Consider the following 21,814-nt stretch of genomic DNA (forward strand, 5'->3'; position numbering starts at 1 on the left):
TCAGACATCTTGAGGAGGTACTTGGCATAATGGAGGATCAGTCTCTATTTGCTAAGCTTTCCAAATGTGAGTTTGGATTGAGGGAGGTGTTATATTTGGGACATGTGATCAGTGCTGATGGAGTGAAGGTGCATGAGGAGAAGATTCAGGCAATTCAGAATTGGCCCGTCCCTCAGAACATTACGGAGTTACGTGGATTCCTTGGATTGTGTGCTTATTATAGGAGATTTGTGAAGGGGTTCTCTCAGTTGGCGGCACCTTTGACAGATCTTACAAAAAAGGGGGCCTTCAGATGGACAGAACAAGCGCAGGGGGTCTTTGATAGACTCAAGGAGGTGATGAGCACTTGTCCTGTCTTGGCACTACCTGATTTCTCGCAGCCCTTTGTTCTAGAGTGTGATGCCTCAGGATTTGGTATAGGAGCCGTGTTGATGCAGAACAAACATCCCATTGCCTATGAGAGCAGAAAGTTGCAAAATAATGAGAGGTTGTACTCTACCTACGACAAGGAAATGTTGGCTATCATGCATGCGTTAGCCAAATTCAGACAGTATCTTGTTGGCAGCAAATTTGTGGTAAGAACTGATCACAACAGTCTAAAATACTTCCTAAATCAAACAGAGCTTAATGATAGACAACAAAAATGGATTAGCAAAATTCAGGCTTATGACTTCGATATCGAATTCATAAAGGGGAAGAATAATACTGTGGCTGATGCACTCTCTAGGAAACCTTCATTGGCTGCCCTTTGCTCATTGAGCGAGATTTCAGCAGATTGGAAGGCTCAACTCTTAGTTGAGTATTCCAAGGATCAGCATGCTTGTGAGATCATGGATGGTTTGATAGTGGATGACAGATATAGTGTGGTAGATGATATTATCTACTACAAGGGTAGGGTTTATCTTGTTCCGAGTTCTCAGTTGAAGGAACAAATTTTGCATGCTCTCCATGATACTCCTACAGCAAGACATCCAGGATATGGTAAGACTTACAGGGCGGTTCGTGAGAGATTCTCTTGGAAGGGTCTCAAAGATGATGTTTTACGCCATGTCCGTGAGTGTATGACTTGTCAGCAGAACAAGTCGGAGCATACCTACCCAGCGGGGTTGTTGCAACCCTTACCTATACCGGAACAGAAGTGGACAGGGATCTCAATGGATTTCATTACAGGTCTTCCTCGGGTTCAGGGGAAAGATTGTATTTATGTTGTTGTGGATAGGCTAACAAAGTATGCCCACTTCTTTCCCATTGCACTGGATTTCACAGCATCACAGGTGGCTGAGTTATTTTTCAGGGAGGTATTTAGACTCCATGGTCTTCCCAAGACCATTGTGAGTGACAGGGACAGCAGGTTCATGAGTTCCTTTTGGCAGGAACTTTTCAGGCTTACAGGCACTGAGTTGACACCTAGTACTAGTTACCACCCTCAAACTGATGGACAGACCGAGATAGTCAACAAGTGGGTTGAGGGATATTTGCGTAACTATGTGTCAGGGCAACAAAAAGCATGGGTACGTTGGTTGTATTTGGGCGAGTATTGTTATAATACCACTCACCATATGTCCATTGGCATGACGCCTTTCAGAGCTCTCTATGGATATGAGGCATTATCTTTCACTGATTTGGCAATTAGTGATAGTAGAGTTCCTTTGGCTCAGGATTGGTTACAGGAGAACCAGGATGTCATGAGATCTCTCAGGGAGAATTTACAGCAGGCCCAAAATCAGCAAAAGATGTACGCAGACAGGCACAGGATTGAGAGAGCATTTGAGGTGGATGATATGGTCTTTCTGCGCTTACAACCATATCGGCAGAGCACCCTAAAAAGGGGGGGAGCTGAGAAGCTCAAACCACGTTTTTATGGTCCATACAGGGTACTCAGGCGAGTGGGAGAGGTTGCATATGAGGTTGAGTTACCACCTGGCAGCAGGATTCATAATGTATTTCATGTATCTTGCCTGAAAAAGGCCCTTGGACAGCATATTACAGTTTCACCCGAGTTACCTCCTATGGATGAGGAGGGTAAATTGATTTTGGTTCCTGATGAGATTCTTGAGGTGAGGGAACGACGGCTGAGAAGTCGGGTGATTCGAGAGTATTTGGTTCGATGGAGAGATCTTCCCATAGAGGATGCCACTTGGGAAGGTGAGAGCATTTTACAGCATCCAGCATTACAGTTGCTTGTGGGCAAGCATCTCCGAGAGGGGAGGACTGTCATGTCCCCACTCTAGCTCAGTCTAGCAGAGACATGTGAGTCAGCTTATTATGGGGTCTTGTAGGCTGACAGGGTTGGACAGAGACCCGGTATGGTTATTCAGTGTTGGAGACTTGGTATTCTAGCAGTTATTGATCAGTTGGGAGACATTCCTTGTTTTTAGGAGGCAGTTCCTACTTTTTAGGAGGTTTGATCATGCCCAAGGTTGGGTCTCCATGAGATGCCTCTTTGGGTTCAGTTTCAGAGAGATTGGGCTTGTTTCCTAAATTTTAGGAGCATCCCTAGATTTTAGGGATGAGACTACCAGTGAATCCTTGATTTCCGACTTCAGTCACAGACAGGTGACAGGATGATTTTAGGGTTTGTAATGTCAGTTGGGCATTTTATGGCTATTTGGGTTATATTTTTAATATTTCCTAAGTTAGCGTTTAATAATTAAATAAGGCTAAGTTGTTAGCCATTTTGGAGTAATAAGGGGATTTTTGGCCTCATCTGGATGCGCACCCTATTGTGTGATAGCTCGTTGGAAAGATCTTGAAATTCTTTAAATCTTTCTCTTTGGTCTCAGGGCAATTCAGTGAGCGGATTTCTGTCTATGAGGAAAAAGGTCATTTTCTAGTAACATGACCACTTTAAAATAAGAAATTATAACATTTCCACTAGACCATGCCACTTGGAGACAATTAGGGTTCGATTTGCAATTGAGAGGGGTTATAAGGGGATAGGAGCTTCATTCTATCATCATCTTTTGCATATTTGACAACTTGTATGAATTTGCTCTGGAGAGCGATTTCTAGACTGGGACGCAAACCCCAGGATTAGGATTGGCTGGGACATAGCCCTCAGCAATCTTTGGCACCGGACTTATAAGGCATTGTGTGTGGTGATTAAGGACAGAGGCATCAATTCTCAGTAGGGTTTCAGCGTGGCCTACCATCTTTCCAGTGGAGACGTGGTTCATTGCAGCTGGAGGAATGCCATTTGCAGCAAATACACCACGTGGTGTATAGGGTATTGCTTGTATTCACTTCCAGTGTATGTGGGGTTGGAGAACATTCTTCATCTTCCAGTTTGACTTTGAATTTGTATGAGAGCTTGGGAAATACATTGGATTCATTGTTTGGCTTTGTAATTCAGACAAATCTGCCTGGTACGATTTGCAATAATTCTGACTTTTGCTGTATACCTCATTTATTTCAGTATTGCTTTATATTTGCTGTTATCTATTCCTTCCTATGCTATTAAACAATCAAAAACACAAAAACAAACAACCCTTTCTGCACTTCTGTCTAGTTCTGTAAGAAAAACTTAAATAAACAGGAAAACAAAATTAAAAATAAAAAAATTACAGCAGGTTAACAGCAAAGATCTATCAGGGATCTTTCATTTATTTAAATCATGTTCATAAATAATATTTAATCAATGAATTTTAAATAATCATTCATTGGTAATTATTATATTAATTAATAATAACAATTTCTTCATTTAGGGTCTCTCTCTTTCTCTCCGTATATATATATAACGATCCAGGAGGGGACATATCAGATTGAAACATAGGAACAGTAAGTAAAGAGATTGTATGCAAAGTGTTTGACGATATTCCTTGAGCCTCTAATCAGCATTTTAAGGTCAGGATTGGCAAGGGATACTACAGATCTAAAGGTATGGATCACTCAAATCTGACCCAATTTCTTTTAAGGCAACGGTGCCAAATGTTTACGGATCTATCTGATTAATTAAATACATGATTTAATAATGGAGATGACAATGCATACCAAATACAAGATTAAAATATATCTTTATTTGCACATGAAATTATTTCAAATGAAGACCAAAGATGGTCAACCAAGGATCGTGGTTGATTTGACTAGATCATACTACTTTTCTTAACAATACACAATCTGTTTAAGAGACCCAATAGTTGCCAAGAGGAACACAACTGTCAACCAACCAATGCTTATAACTACTCAAAGCTGACAAATGCTTAATATGAACAATTAACACATAGAGGTTGATCCAAAACATTGGACATAAAAATATCTAGATACTTGGAATCCAAAAAAATCAATAGCTAAATCATTATGGATTGTGGAAATTTCATGTTTCTAATTAATACATAGCCAAATATCCAATATTATCGAAACATAATAATAGACATTGTACACTAACTGTATCATATACAGGGGCTAATGAAGATGAAAAGGACTCACACCCATTTGTTCCACAATTTGGAATGGGCCATATCTCAAAGGCTTAAGTTTTCTTTCTTTCCCTTGGAGTCTCTCTTTACCCAAGTACAACCAAGGTCCAAAACCAATCTACATATCTGAACTTCTGCTCAACCTAGCCCTAATCATTAGGTTTCTTATGCCTGGCGTGTGACTTCCTTAACCTCTCTTGAACATTGCGATGGATTTTCCAAATCTTGTCAATATACATCTCAGTCCTGTGGACTTCAAAATCCAGATGTCACCAACTGAAAACAACATCTAGGAGACTAGGTGGTAGAAACCCAAAGCATGTCTGAAATGGTGTCAAATTTATGGAACCCACCTTGTTGTAAGAATGCTGAGTATAAGACAAATTGTCATCTCAAGTTCTAGGATTCGTCTAGTTATAGCCCCTTAACATTTGCACAAATGTATGGTTTACCACCTCCTTTTGTCCTTGGTCTAGGTATGGAATGTGGTTTATCTTTTCAACTGGGTATCCATTTTTTGCGCACCAAAACTTCCTCAAAACGTCATCTCACAATTTGAAATGATGCTTTCTAGCAAATCAAGATGCACCCATAAATGCAAATGACAACTCGGCTACATCTTTACCTATTAGACTCTTTCTACATGGAATAAGAACACACATCTTACTGAACTGATACACTACTACTAAAAGATATCCATGCTCTTTCTTTGTCATAGGTTTTAATCGTGGATGAATAATTTGCTTGAACAAAGATATTCTACATATTTGCCTGAGAATCAGTTTCTAACTGAAATGTTTGTTTGTAAAAAAAATTGTTGAACAAAGATTTGCTACAATATTATTTGCCTGAGAATTAGTTTCTTGCCTGTAAATTTAATGGTTAGTTAATAAATATACTTTTTCTAAGAGAATTAATTACACATAGTCTACTAACTGTACATTTTTCTCTTCCATCATTTATAGATTTCACTAAATAGTGCCACTGAATTTCTTGTATGTTTTGTCATGCAGATCTGGGGGGATCTTGCTGAAGAAGTTCGTTCTGTACTTTACGCATATCCAGGTCTAAGTATGACTCAGGGACGCAAGGTGAATACAAAGATGGTTTGATTCAGAAATATTAATGTTGCTTGCTTGAAAAATGGCATTTATTAATTTCTAGTGGATCTCTATAAAATAAAATTATTCACACCCAGTACCAATTCCTGGAAAATCTTGTTTTAGGCAATAGACTTCCTTCAAACATTTAAAATATGGAAAATATTTGCTTGATTTATTGTTCTAATTTTGAGTAAGTACAACAGGTTTTAGAACTCCGTCCATCCATAGAATGGGACAAGGGAAGAGCGTTAGAGTTTCTTCTTAATGCTTTGGGTAAGCAAGCTAAAACTTGATATCAGTTAGTGTGTATTTGTCACTGTTTGTTTAAGTACTCATCTTGAAACTTACTATTGTAAGAATGAAAAAAACATCTACAGTGCATTTTATTTCCTGCCCACAAATTTGAGTTACTAAAATAACGTTTATCCAATTTTCCATGTGATACATGATTATCAATTGTAGTATCTCTGCACTACATCTGTAGGATAATTTCTTATGCATGTAGAATAGCATAATGCTTTTAATAAAGAAGGTTGTTCCGATAGTCTAATAACCTTCACTGAGAAAATTATGATGCTTAATTGTTATTAAATCAACATTTATGATAGGGGACAGTAAAGGAAGACTATAACATATTTTAATAGTTGTTAGCATTTTAGTTTGCGTCTTTTAGTGCGACACATATCATAATAGATGTGTGGTAGAAGTTAGAGCCACTCTTCAAATTAGAAGGGAAACCTATTTGTAAGCAAAAACTAACCTAAAGCTCTAATTTCACTAGCATGTATTTATTACTTACAATTTGTGCAAGTACATTTTACAAACTTAAAATAGAAACCTATCAGTTTGTTTCTTGGGTTAGAGAAAAAATTTGATACACACTTCTACTCAAGATGGGAGGTTTATGTTTTTTGATTGAAAGTAATCAACATAAATAGTCTATTAGATGCCCACTCTTCTAGTTAAAAGAAGAGAACTAAATATGTGAGTAAAACACAAGGATTGAATAGGTTTAAACGTTGCCTAATGTTCACTTCACTCTCTCTTGATCAAAGTACGATTGTGTGCTAAGATTGCAATAAGTACAAACAACTGACTCCAAGGTTCCTATATGCAACGGACGTGACTCAATTGGTCTGATGTGATATGTTGGTAATCCAAGGAGCCTTATGTTTGGATCGTTCTTTCACTTCTTTGTTGTGGCTTGGAACTTCATCATCGGATATGGCAATTCTATGATGTTTCTGCTTTGAAATCAACTAAAACTAAAATCAACTGAAATTAGAGGGGAAAGGGTTAGAGGATCTAAATCTACTCCTAAGGGCAGTGATATCAATGGATAGTGCTCTGGTGGGCAAATTCCAAATAAACCAAGCTCTGCTTCGCCAAGTTTAACTAAAAATACTCAAGAACCGGTGCAATCTTCGGAGGATGTTGAAAGATTTTCACATTGAGAAAGTGCATTTGAATACCCAACATGGCGCAATCCAAACGACCATTCACAATTGAACTTAGCACAAATTTGGTGGTTTAGGCTAACTTTACACTGCAACTAATAATCAACAAGATGCAAAAAGTATGAACCATGGAAATTCATCAAACACCATTACATTCTCCATTGAAATCAAAGCACTATACTACTTCTACTCTAAGTGAGGAATGTGAAACCATGCAAGTTTTGAAAAAATAACTTAAGTGGACACCATCAGAGAACAATGTTTCACTGTTATTATCTCAATAACTTATCGCAACAATTTCATACAAATCTCCCTCCCTTACAAATGAGGGGGTCACCCCTTTATATAGGCTTCAAGCCTTGGCTACATGCAAAACCCTAATTAGGGTTTTCCCCAAAAGATTCTCCACTCATGATGCGACAAGGTGGGAATCAACAATTTAATGACCCATCATGCCCATATACAATTAATTTTACATGCCCAAAATGGCATCCATTATGCATTAAATACACTTCATTCAAATTTGCCCAATGTGTAATAAATGCTCCATCATCTCCTGAATACGATAGTTACATGCAAAAGATGCTCCACCACTGCATTAAGTACGATGGCTGCCACGCAATGAATTAGCCGCCACCATGGTCAAATATTCTAGCAATGAATGTGCCACTATGCCTTCACGCAATGGTTGCATGCAAAAGATGCTCCATTGACTCAACATGTGCTAACCCGACTACCACTTGGCGAGAAACCCCTGGAGAGAGAAAACTTCAGGTAACAAAAATTTGATCCATGAAGAATTTTCTTGAAGTTTTTCAAACTTTCCTTGCTCTAGAGGATATTTTTAATGATTTTGCACCATCTCCTATGTTTTAGGAACTTTCCAAAAATAGGGTTCCAGGAGAGAGGAGAGAGGAAATTCTCTCATGAATCCAAATCTGAAATAATTTTGAAATTTGGATGTGATTTGATGCCTGAAAAATGGATTTTTCAAAATTTATCCCAGGGGGAATTTTCTTGTTCAATCTATCCTTGACCTCCAATTTCTTCTTTGCCTTGGAAAATTTTCATCTTTTGTTTTGGGCGTGGAATCCTCGTCATGGAGGAAATTTCAACTTTTCAATCTTTTCCTTGACATCTTGATTTTGGCGCTCTATTCCACACTTAAGTGCTATTTTCATTTGGTCAAGGAATTCTCCATTTTTCTTATTTTCCATGCCTTCTTGATTTTAGTGCTCTATTCCTGACTTGGGCACTATTTTCACTTGGTCAAGGAATTTGGCATTTTTGAAACTTTCCATGACTTAGTCATTTTGGCACTCTATTCCTGACTTGGGTGCTATTTTCACTTGGTCAAGGAATTTGGCATTTTTGGCCCATGGAATTGAAGTGATTTCCATGGGCCAGAGAAGATTTTCCATGCTTTCCCCTTCTGGAATGGATGTCCATACTTAGCCTTCTTTTTGACCTTCCGGATATAGGAGTGTTCAAGTATGCTCAATCTTCAATATCTACCTGCGAGGAACTTGCCACAAATAGACTTTCCAAAAATAGAAAGTGTTTCAAAATGTTAGAGTTATGGCAAAACAGGATGCAGAGACACTTACTAAAAATAGTAAGTTTGATTTCTGACAAAATTAGACCAATCTGGGAGGCAGTGAAATCCCTAAAAAAGCAGAACCCAGAATTCGCTCAAATTTCACGGGTAGGTTCCTTAAAGGGCTCAGATTCCCATGCAACATTCAGTATTTCCAAAACCCTAAAAGAAATGCCTCAAATTCAAGTCTGAAGGTCAAAACCTTAAAACAAACAAAACAGGGTCTAGACTTAACCAAATTTGCTCAAACAAGCTACAGACTTGATCAAACTGACCCCCAAACACTTGCAAAGCGAGGAGACTAACAAGCCACGAAAAGACCCGACAAACCAAATCCAAAAGACCAAGAGGACCTAAAAAGTAGGGGGTCCCCATTTGCAATGGGGCTATGTGTGAAAACATCACAACAATACCCATGGTACTTAAATTGGGTTCCATCTCAATCAACCTTATCTGATCAAAAATTTCCAACACCTTTGTGGCATAGCCATTCTATGCATATCACAAAATCATTGCATTCCAATACCACATATCTCATATACATTTTGGCAACCATGCTATGTGCACTATCAATAACTTCACATGCAGTTTTAGCTTTTAGATCGATTTCAGAGATGCATTCTAGAAACTGTATTATATGGCTGAGGCACACCGAAGTATACTAGTGTGAACTTATTTTGCCTTACTAAAACCTTCATCCATGCGTGTCCTTGTATCCACTGCTACCAACATGCACAAAATTTATGATGAATAGTCATTTTATTATGACCTTTGAAAACTTAAGCTTTGATAAATATGTTGTTGCCATTACATTCAACATCTTGAGATAAGATCTTATCAAACAAATCGGCTAACCGAGCAAACAAAGAATGATCCATAACTTTTTCCTCGGTCAATATTTCTTCATGCAAAATTTCCATATTGTGAATAATATGGTTAGAAACAAATCCCATGAGTCAGATTTCCTTTAAATCAGATGAAACCTTCGATTCAATTGCTCTCATAAATTTGTTGGCAAAAAATTGAAGTATTAAATTTTTGCAAACCAAGAGGTGGGTTGTCACAAAAACTAGCTACATTGGATGTAATAGTATCAAGATCATCCCCATAAACTAGATTCACACAACTATTCATAGTTTTTGAGATTTGATCATTTTTCGCATTTTTCACCAATCCACAAGTTCACTCTTGGGATGAAGCATAATAAACCTTCGATATGGCACAGACATGGAGCCTTGATGTCATCAACCGATTAAATTTAATTGGAAATCGATGATTGACTAATGATAAGGCTCAGAAATGATGATCTAGAAGCATTTGAAACACATATGCATCAAATTGGTACACTAATGAGTTTGATGCAAAGTTTGAAAATCAGGTAAGTCAAAGGCAGGGGTAACACAACTTCATGCAATCTGGTTGGTTATCTGTTCAAGGGTAAAACAGAGAAGATTTTGGGTAAAAAATCAGTAGGGATTTTACAATGAACAATGTTCAATCTCAAGATAAATGAATCAGGTAATCCTCTCCATTCCTCAACTCCTCCATATATAGGCTTTCTCAAGGAAAACACACACACACACACACACACACACACACATATATATATATTCCTTTTCCCTTCAAACATTTTTTTTGAATTTTGGACCTCATTCTTAGGTTTTCTTTTAGTCCCACTTTTAAAACAACATTTTTAATAATAAAACATAAATTGCATTTTTGTGAATATAACTTAAGTTACTTTTTGAATTCCTGTTATGCCACCCCATTAGCCTATGGGAAATAACATAATAGGCGAAGGGTCTTCATAGGACTTATGCTTGAGAAGGGAACATGACAAATTAAATCATGAATAAGCACAATTTTCTACTGGCTAAAACAATGACCAAATTTGGTTGCAACATAGATATGTGAATAGAAAACAAACACAAGTTTCGACTAGGCAAAGTAGAGATCAGCAAGTCTACATCAATAGACAATAATTAAATGAACAAACACCACATGATTGCAAAAGATAAATTTCTAAGTAATATACGAAGCCACTACTTAATGAATGACAAACATCAGTTCAAAGTTTGACAAAATTTCTCAATTAGATTCAATTAATGGAATCATAAAGCACAAGAAAACAATAACTTTTGCTGAACAACAATTTATGTAGCATAAGTCTAACTTCAACTATTATTATTGATTGTGTTCTCAATGGAATTATTTATAACCTCATTAGATGCATCTTTTAGGGATGAAATGATAATAAAATGTCTTGAAAGCTGTGATTTATTAGCAATCCTAAGCCTATTGATTGCAAAGAAGAAATAAATTACTCAAATAGGCTCTCCTCTACTTAAATCTTCGTTCTTCTTGACACACGCTAATTGTGATGATAATGGGCTATGATTTCTTGATTTGTGCGATAAAACACTAACTTGGGTGCAGTTTTCAAGTGCTTGTGTCACTCAAAAATGTGTGATTACCCTTTTTTTTCATTGTCAGAACTTTCATGTAAGCAATGCTATTCAGAAACTGTGAAATTCGCTAATCTTTGCCAAGCACAATTCGAACTTGTCTTTGCCACCCAAGGCATGCTTTCGAGTTGGCATTGCTAGGCAAATAGTGTGATTGCTTTCCTTTTTTTTAAAACACTTCATGCTAGTTGCCATTTTATTCATTATTTGCAACTTTAAATCACCATTTTCTAATGGCGTAGCCACATGAAAGTTACAATTCTCTTATTTCCTTCACTGTTTCTTAGTCATGTTTTCTTATTGGCTTCACCACCTTAATCAAGGTTTTAGATTATCAATGCCATCGGTAATGTGTGCCATTTATACTTATTTTAATGCATTTCATTCTCATCACACTTTTGCAATGCCTTGACCTATTAATTTTTGTGTTAACTGACTGGTTAAGGCGTTGTAAAACTGCACTTTGTATGTTTTTTATCCACTTAAAATTGGGCACAGTTTTGTTAATCACTTGTCATTGCTTTGTTAGATATTTTACTTAGTTCAACCACCCTAAAAGTGTGCCACTTATGTGGCAATTCAGCTTAAGTGTTTTGGCGTGCTTTGTATTTGCTTATCCACTCCTTCAGCTTGGATTTTCCATGCCTTGACCATGCAATAAGTGTACCTACTTTGACAATTTACTATATTTTCTTCACCATTAATGTGCTGAAATTCACATCCAAATAGTGAGCTGAAGATATATTTTTTCCTCATGTTATTTCAAGGTTTCCAACCTGCATCCTCATAGTTTTGATCTTTGTTGAAATCATTTTTGTCATACAAAATTGTCAGTTTGGAAAAACCAACTAACCAAGGACAAGAAAACTTTGGCAAATTTAACTTGGAAGGACAACAATTGACTTGTACCCAATACAACAGTGAGTATTTATTGATGACAAACTAACAGAAATAGATCTAAAATGGAGTTTTGTAGGGCTACCTTTTTTTCTAAATGTTTGTTAAGTTTGAGCACTAGCCTTACAAACTCACAAGTTTGTAGAGAACCATGAATCCAAACACAGATCTCACTGGGTTCACAAGTCTAATCCAAGAATCACTGGGAGTACCTTGGACCTGGACTTGCACGTCTGAGCGAGCATCCAACAAGTGTCAATGCTATATAAGGAACATATGGTATGATTGAGACCAGTTCCTGCTGGTTTCAAATGTGGTTATTGACTTGAGGATGAACAAGGGGTATGCAAACCTGTTCATCTATGTGTTCTGATATATTTGTGATGTTCTCAAATTCAGAACCCAGAATGTTTGTGAAGACCAGTCATATCACTAATTTGAGAAATCATGTTGTACTATGGTACACACCTAACCACTATTAAACCACTCTTTTGATTTGTTCTGGTAGTATAGAACCTCTACTTTTTACTTTCTTATAGGTTTAGCTGAATAGAATATGTTCTCCTAGGCCATTTATTCACTTGTTATTAGTAGAACATATTAAAATATCTTGTTTCATAGAATACATTTCAGGTATTTTCAGCCTTTTCTATGTCCATTTTTCATGGTTAAATTATGAATATTGACAAATAGTTTAGTGTAAACATTAAATGCAAGAAAGGGGTTGCAGCATGAGCGGAGAAATGGCATATGAAGATTTTAGAAAGAATTTATCTCTCAGTGAAGATGTTTTATTCTGAATGGTTTTATATGTTCATGGCAGGATTGGAAAATGCTGAGAACGTTGTTCCACTCTATATTGGGGATGATCGTACTGATGAAGATGCTTTCAATGTAATTTCTCATCTTTTTCTTTTACATGGTGAAGGCGAACATTGGAAAGAATTTTATTCATTTTGGATGCCAAATTAATTTTAAAATGGCACTGCAATAGTCAGAATTCTGTAACAAATATATATCTGTTCACAGAATATGGAAACTGCCAAGCACTGAGCCCGCCCTTTGATTTTTTATCTAAGAATAACTTCCTGATTGTTCCTCATAATCAAAGGTCTTTTGGTAGAATCTTTGAATTGAAACATAAAGTATGTAGCTTCTGGGAACAGGACTCCTAAGTTCGAATTTCAATTTTGTTTGAGAAGTGTCTATTTTAATGAAAATAGGAAAGTCAATCCAGTTTACTCAATTTCTAAAATCTGCTTATGGTAAGATGCCATTTCACTGCTTGTGACTTTCTTTGTATACAACCATTTTCCATTGTAAGGCACCAATATTTTGTCAGCAGTACTATTGACACGGTGCTAAATGTTGTTTTGTGAACACTAATCATATTAGAAATAACAACCGTCTATTCTTGAAGATCTGGGTTTCAATTTCGACTCTCTCTGAAGTAAGAACATTGTAGTTCTCATGAAAGTGTGGAATCCTCCTTGTTTGGAAGTGTGATCAATATAAATAGTTTTGCTATATACAAGCAAATACATCCATTTAACATTTGCATCTTTGTCAACATCTACACTTACCTATGAAAGACAAAGATGTCATTGCAGATTCACGGGAGTCTTGCTTGGTCCAGAAAACCTCAAAAACTTGGATTTGAACCAATTAAAATTTGATGGGATTGGTTAGTATCCTAATGATGCCTAAAGGATATTTCATCACAATCTTTTTATCTCAACAGAAAAGAGACATGGTCCTATAGGGAGGATCTTGGTTACTAAATAAAATTGGTTCATATGATGATTAATCAGAATTTGAGCTGTGGTGTTTCATTAGCAACAATTCACAGAAACCCCTCTCTAATGAGTATTGATGGTTCACTTCGCATGCATTGCATCTACGTGATGCTCACAGGGCTGAAAGATTGAGACTTCCTAGGAGATCACCCATCCCAAAACTATTCAAGCTCACGTTTGGATAGCCATGAAAACTTCCACTTCCCTCAGAATAATTCCACTTAACTTGCTACCCCATGTGCGAAACCTTCAGCAAGTGTAGCAGCTTATGACCTGTTCATTATAGAGCTCCCTAACACTGCAAGTTTGGTTCATTATGAGAAATTGGTCTCTTCTTTTCAACCCCATTGAAGATTTACCAAATACCATGCCTGTTTGGCTCAGACTTTCACTCCTCAAAGAATTCTCAAGAAAAATTGATCTTCTATAGGGGAATATGTGTCAGCCTCTGCAATGACACTCCATCTAGGAATAGAATTATGCGCACATTTGTATTAGTTTAGATCTGCAGAAACCTCTAACTGATAGAAACATTTTAGTCCTGGATGGTATTGAACAAAAACAACCTATCAACTATAAAAATATTCCAATCAAATGTAGGAGTGTCATGAACACTAAAACATGGAAGAGTTTGAGCACAACATGTCAACCATCTCAGCCTACTTAGTAGTAGTCCAAGTAACTTACTTGAAAAACTGCCCAAATACTCGTAGTTATCTGTGAGTCTCAATCCAAAACTGACCTATCTATGCCTAGTCAGTTTGTTCAAAACAGAAAAAGAAAACTCATTTTTTGCACTAATTTTCAGTTGATTGGGACTAGTTTTGGAGTAATTTTCAACCAATTTGTTGGATTTATTCATCTAGGTTCAAAGATATATAAATCTTTTTTTTGTTTAGTGATTTAGGTTGTTTTTTTCTTCATTTTAGTTGTGTTCTAGCATATCTTCATTTGACTTTTGAATTTGAAAATGATAATAAAGGATAACAGATAATTAATGGTTTGAAATGAGACTTTGACTTTTTTTTTATAGGCACTTTACTTTGGGTTCCTTCTTTATTTTATTTTTATTTTTATTTATTTTTCCCTCAAAATTATTTAAAAATACTTTTAAATTATCAAAGGCCCCTTTTGAAATACATTTTGAATAAAGTGTAAAAACATTTACATAAGAATTGCATAGGAATTATGATACTAGTTAAGTTGCCCTTTTGAAAACAAAGTGATTGGGCCAACTTAAAATATTATCAATTATTTTAGTTCCGAAAAGGAGACATGTAGTCTGTCCTTCCCATTCTTGCTTGCCCTATAACATTTGCAAACCCAATTACTCAATTATCATTGTGCCAATATGATGAATCTTGTCATAACATAGATCTTAGTTCTTGTTTTTGTCAAGCGAACCCGCTCCTACCAAGAAGTGCTACACAAACTAGATGCTCAAAAAATACTGTGCCAACCTAAGTAGCACTTTCCATCGTGAGGTTCTTCCAACACACTAAGAGGTCCATGATACTTTTGTTCCTCAACTTCTTCTCTTCAATGTAGATGATGGCATAGAACTTTTGTTTGTCTTAATCTTGTTGAAAATGATCCTTGAGTGCTTTTAATGTCTCTTGGTGATGTTCACCCTAGTTAGTAGCAATTGATACCCCATTGTTTGCAAACATCAAATCGATAAAAAATAGAGTATACTAGCCATATGGTGTTATAAATCGATATATACTTGCAAACATGTGATAGGAAGTGCTATAGCTCAAGTGGTTTTCGATCCATGTGTTTGCTCATTTTGTCCATCCGCTAGTGTGAGGGTGGTGAATTGTGCTTGGAGTAAATATAATACCTATTTAATATTTATTAAAATAGTTCTACAAGAACACACTATGAAATCTACTATCCTTGGCATTTGTAATAATGTTAGACAACTATTTAACTTAATCACTTCTTTTAATAACAGTTGGACCATTTGAGGAAAAATAAAGGAATGTGTTGTCCTCGATTTCAGTGCGGCCAAAATCGTGAGGCAACCCTATGAAACTGGTCCGTTTAGTACCTTATGGTCTCTGGGAGAGCTTAATCGACTTCGTCGGTTAGTTCTTTTAGCTCCTTCCTTTTCATTTTTAGTGTTCTCTTGTTTTTCCTAAGTTTGCAGTTTTACCTACAATTCGGACTTTAAAGTCCGAACTGCAGGGTCTTTTCTTTGTTGTCTGCACATCGGACTTTAAAGTCCAATGTGTGTTTGCTTGGTCTAAGCCTGCAGTTCGGACTTTAAAGTCCGACCTGCAGGTGGTCTTTGCCTGCAGTTCGGACATTAAAGTCCAACCTGCAAACTGCTTGGTTGGACAATGCATGAGTCCGACATGCAACTTCGTGTTGTCATTAATGCTTCATTAATTGATACTTTTAAAGGGTTTATTTAGCTAATTTTGGTTTCATTTCTTCATTATCATTTGCTTTTTCTTTCTCCTCTGCGCGTCCTCCTTCGTTGTTGCTCGCCCCAACTTGGTTTTCGATCTTTGCTATCAGATTTTTCGATCAAGTGAAGCAGAAGAGGTAGGGTTTGTATTTTATTTTCTTTCTGGGTTTCTCTTTTGGGTTTGTGTTTTTGTTGTCCTTCCCTTTGTTTTTTTCAGGTTTTGCTTTAAGAGGCAATCAGATTTTAAATTCCGATTGTCTCCCTTGCTTCAGAGGACAATCGGACTTCAAAACCCGATTGCCCTCCGAAGTCCCCCTTTTCCAGCCGCATACCGGACTTTAAAATCCGGTGTGCAGCTGGATGGAAGGATCTCCGCATATCGGATTTTAAAGTCCGATATGCGGGATCATAACCTTCGCATATCGGACTTTAAAATCCGATATCCGGAGAGGAGTAGGTTGACATGTCAGGTTTCAAAACCCGACATGTCAACCAATTGTTTTTCCCTTTGTCTGTAATCTTTCCCACGTTGCACATCGGACTTTAAAGTCCGATGTGCTTGTTTCAAGTTTTCACCCCTACACATCATTGATTTTCCCCGGATTGACACATCGGACTTTAAAGTCCGATGTGTTGATAACCTATCTCGGATTCGTACATCAGACTTTAAAGTCCGATGTGCTGATCAAGGAATTTTTAATTGCACTTCGGACTTTAAAGTCCGATGTGCAATTTTTGTTTTTAAAAGAGTATGTCAGACTTTTTTTCCCGACCTGTTGTTTTTGGCAGTTTTACTCCCAAGCCTGTTTTGAGTCCCGTTTTTCGATCCGTTTGAGAAAAATTGATTTTGATAATGATGAATAGCTAATCATCAGTGTTGAATGCAGTCATCATGAATGTCAAAGCTCCCTCACAACAAGCTCGAGTCTTCCTCAGGTCAGTTGGAATCTTCTCCAAGTAAAGCATCATCAAGAAAGATGAAATACAAGTACGACAAGTACTTGAATCTTTACCCAGAGAGTTGAGTAGACTCGAATATCAAGGAGATCAGAGACACTAAAATCGGGGATGTAGATATGAAAGAATTCATTGACCGAGTTAAGAAGGCTCCTACTCGTCTAACTAATCTAATCAACTCCGAGTTGCATAAATATGCATCTTTTCCAGTTGCAGCTCATGATCCAAAATTTGTGCTTGCAGGAGCAGATCACTTTGATCCAACTACAAGACAGGTCAAAGATGAAGATCAGAATGTCATCATGACCCTAGACAGTGTATTCTTCAATAGTGTCTTCAAAGGTTCCCTAGTTGAAGAGGTAGCTGATATTACTCAAGAAAGTGCTCAAGAGTACTACGAGAAGAACGAGGATAAATGCAAGAAGGTAATCAATACTGTTTTCCTCTCTGCCGTAAGAAGTTCCCTAACCTCACAATGGCCTAAGGGCTTTCATAGGAGCGATTTCAATGGGGAGTACAATGACATGGTCACCATGTTATCAAGGGTGAGGGGGTTAAAAGACTTTCATTACTTTCAGAACTGGATGTGCTACTATATGAAAATAATCGGGAAAGGAGCAACAAGAATTGATTGGGGCAAACAGATCAGCGATGCCCTCTATGCTCAGTTGAAGGAGGTCAAAGTAACATTGAAATTTTACATGACCTCATACCTGGTTTATGCGGCTGCTTCAAGGAGGCAATTTCCGGGCTTATCTACTAAGGATGATAGGAGATTGGTACCTATTTGGGAGTGTTTTCCCTCTCGGGTGAATAACTTAAAACATAAAGCACGTAATGCAGAATAGTAACGCCATAGATATCAGACAAAGTATAAGAGATCTTATTCCGTTCATAATTGTTTGTTACAAGTTACATTCCGAAGTATATAAGGATACCGAGGGGGTGCGAGCGCCAACCGTCGCACCGCAACTACCACCCCTCGGTTGGCAACTAACCAAGACAATTACACATAATTAACTATTCTTATTTTCGTGTACAATAATGCCGCCAACATCATCCCCCCCCCAAAAAAAAGTCGTCTCCAGGCGACTCGCAACAAAAATGGAGACAATGCAACCCATACAAAATATATATCAGAAAAACTAAGGAGGGGGCTGCGGAAGCGTCCCTGAAGTAGAAGGTTGAGAGGCCGGTGTCTGGGCCGCCAAGTGGGCGCAGAGCTCATAAACCTATTGAGTACGTGCAGTCACATCCCTCTCCGCCACCAATACTTTCTCCAAAGCCGTCTTCACCATATGCGCGGCCTCCAGCAACTCCTTCCCTTTGGTATCCGTTGTTGCCGTCATATCGACCAATCGAGTCTGCAACAAGCTCCTCTCGGTAGTGACTGCCTCTAACTCCTACTGTACGAGGCTCCTCGCACTCTGCTCCGTCGACAGGCGAGTCTCTACCTTCGCCTTCTCTGCGCGGGTCATCTCTAGTTGAGCCAACAAGTGGGCCCTCTCTGCTACCCAGGAGGCCTGCTGAGTGGCTACATCCCTCTCCAACTCGACTCCAGCAGCCTCGCGGACCGCAGACTCATGCTGGGTACGCCTTAGTGCATAGTAGGCGTCCCGGTAGACCTGCACAATCTCTCGGACAACTGCCGTCACCCGACTCTCCATAATGGGGTGACGCACCCTCAAAGCCTAGAGCATCTCCTCCATCTCAGTAGTCGGCCATCCCTGAGACTCAAAGCATGTAGTAAAGGCTGCAAGGCAGCCCACTTGCATAAACCGTAGGGCCCTCTCCAACTCTACCACAACCGGCTGCAATGCTCGCGTCTGGGCAATGGCCACCACCTGCCTACCCCTCGTCACCATGTCAGCTAGATAGGCCTCAATGTCCTCCCCCTCCTGCTCCGAAGGCTGTGAAGTCTCTGGTGGAACTAACACAACTGCATCCTGCTGTGAAGGTACCTCCTCCGCCACTAGAGGTGTACCATCCCCCTGCTCCTGCTCCTGGATGGCAAAGACGACCTCTCCTACCGCGTGCCCAACTGCTGGTACATGTGTCTCACCCGAGGAATCTTCCAAGTCGCCTACCTCTGTTCTAGTCTCCCGACACGGTGAGAATACAACAGCTCCCTCCGGTTGTACCAATGTCATCTGAAATCGCTGTGTGAGCCAGCTCCTCATAGCCACAACCGACGGGTCGGTACGCATCTCTACGACCGGGGGATGAGTCACTATCATCGGCTCCTCCAACAAAGACGCAGAAACAGTCACCACCACCTCAGTCCCCACAACGTCCAACCGCACCTGAGGCTCCGTATCCACAACCTCCCTCAGCCCCTGCTCCTCAGCGACCACTACCCGATGCGGTGACTCCTCCGTCCTTGACTCTGCCATGTCCTCGGTAAGTGCCACCGTGTTTGGTCCCGGTCCCGGTGATGCTACTTGTTGCTGGATGGGGCCAAGTGTAACTAGCATTCGGCTCTGCCCAAAGGCTGGAATAAAGGTGCCGCCCACTCCAGGTGATATCCCAGGCGTGCCCATCGGTAGCAGGGGTGGGGCAAAAAGGACCCGCTCCTTCGTCACCCTACTGCTATCATCCTCCTCATCTTCCGCTTCTGAATCCTCTGTACTACTGGAATCCCTCCCGCTATCAGGTTCCCCTGAGGCCGTATCTACCGACCGCTTCCGCTTCGCGGAAGAGTGCCCAATGTCCAAGTGTCTCCAATACATGATAGGGGGCTCACCTATTGCCAACGATCCCTGTGGTCGTACCTCCAACTCTGCCTCCGGCACTACTTCCCGTGTGGCCTCCAAGAACAACCCTATAGCATAGTGGGGAATATAGAACGTGCGATGCTGCATAGTCAAGAACTCATACATGCACTCTCCTAGTAACGCGGCCCAATCATACACCATGCCATTCATCAAACCATTCATGAGCATAATCTAAGGGAGGGCTATGTCCGACACCCTACCCGATCCTGTCAACCTGCTCTTAATGACATCCATAATGCACCACCAGTGGCCCTCTGCAACAAAGGTCTTGCGGATTCCTCGTCCCTTCGTGGCATTCGCCACGCTGTCCAGCTCTGCTGTCGTCAAGTTCCTGGATATTAATTTAATCCAATACTTCTCCTCCCGCTTCATCTTCTTAGCCTTTAGCTCTATTTTCCTGCCCTGTCTGCCTGGAATGCCGAATACTCTCGTGAAGTCTGCCGCTTTGAAGGATATGGTAACATCCCTCCTGAGGTATTCAAAAGTACTAGTGTGTGTGTGTCTGTCAAAGGTGTCCACCATGAACCGTAGGGCACCCTCATACTCACGGATAGGAAACACGGGCATCCGAATAGCCCACTCCACTTCTGCCTTACGGAGCTTTTGCTTCACCAGATCATTGTCAGGAGTGTCCTGCCACCATTTCCGACATTCTGAATTTTCAGGCCTTCAAAGGTGATATTCTGAGGTGTTAATGTATTTTTCCCACCTATGGCAGCTTGTGGTGCTTTCTGCTTTTGCTTCTATCAAGCACTGGCATCCATGGTGTTGCCCACAACACGTACGCCTAACGATAAGACCCTGGTATTGCTATCCATCTGGCTGCTACTGGAGGAAGCCTGCAACTGTTTTTTCCAGCTTCGTTTCCCCGCTAACTCCATGAATTTCTGGTATAACTGATTTCTGGTTAAAAGTCGTATGGTCGTTGGACACCTTCGTCACCACCTTCTTCAGTTGTGTATGGCTGCGTTGTTGTACGGGACTGCTGTGTGTGCGGCTGCATTGCTGTGCACGTCTCCTTTTTTCTCTTCGTCCGCATTGTGTTTGGCGTGGCCTACATGTCTTTCTTCGTGCGTGGCTACGTGGTGCGGGGTTTTTACTTCTGTTTTGTTTGTGGCCTCGGCCTGGCCATTGCCACATGGGTAGTACGGGCTCGATAATGAGTGAAAAATCTTAAACTCCGAGGTCAACAGCCATATGACATGGTTCACGAAGTGAACCCCCGGTCACTGATCAACTGAATAGGTATACCATATCGCGTAATGATTTGTTCATAGATAAATTTAGCCGTGCTTACTGCAGAGTTATCCGGGAGAGCCCTTGCCTCCACCCACTTAGTCAAGTATTCTATCACAACCACAATGTATCGGCACTGTCGTGTGCGACTAGCCTTAAGAGGCCCTACAAAGTCGAGTCCCCATCATTCAAAGAGTTCCTGTGCGTGCGACAGGTTGAGAGGCATGAAGTCCCGCTTCAGAGGTTTGCCCGCCCATTGGCAAGTGTCGCACCCCACAACCCACTCCCTAGCGTCGTGATGTACGGTTGGCCACCACAGTCCTGCCAGAAGCACCTTGCAGGTTGTAGTGTTTGGGCCCATATGTCCACCTGCGGGTCCTTCATGTGCCTCCCTTACTATGCTCGGGACTTCTTCCTCCATGACACAATGCCTTAATACCTGGTCCGGCCCCATTTTGTAGAGTAAACCGTTGATGAGCAAAAAAGTCCTACTCCTTAATACGAGCTTTCTCCGTTCCCCTAGAGGCATACCCTCCGGGAATCAGGACATCGACAGGTACTCTCCAATCTTCTTGTACCACGAAGGAAGTACGGCTATTTGGAACAAGTGCGCATCCAAAAAATCATCATTTATTCCCTCTGGAGGTTCCCCCGACTTAACCTGAGACAGTTGATCGGCTATGACATGACTTCGCTCTGGT

The 21,814-nt window shown here is 39.8% G+C and overlaps 1 protein-coding gene across 11 annotated transcripts in view; it reads left to right on the top strand.

The window, feature by feature from the left end:
* Positions 1-21,814, top strand: part of LOC131067702 (probable trehalose-phosphate phosphatase C) — a 185,363-nt gene that overhangs the window by 152,356 nt on the left and 11,193 nt on the right. For all 11 annotated transcript variants that reach the window (XR_009111866.2, XR_009111865.2, XM_059216814.1 and 8 more), the window contains 3 exons: positions 5,429-5,506; positions 5,722-5,791; positions 12,758-12,828. Coding sequence is in view for 9 of the 11 variants with exons in the window: in XM_059216814.1 (XP_059072797.1) it covers positions 5,429-5,506; positions 5,722-5,791; positions 12,758-12,828 (219 nt within the window). In the remaining 2 variants the exon portion in view is untranslated. The remainder of the gene's footprint in view (positions 1-5,428; positions 5,507-5,721; positions 5,792-12,757; positions 12,829-21,814) is intronic.

This window comes from Cryptomeria japonica, chromosome 2 (assembly GCF_030272615.1).
Source record: "Cryptomeria japonica chromosome 2, Sugi_1.0, whole genome shotgun sequence".
Lineage (NCBI taxonomy): Eukaryota > Viridiplantae > Streptophyta > Pinopsida > Cupressales > Cupressaceae > Cryptomeria > Cryptomeria japonica.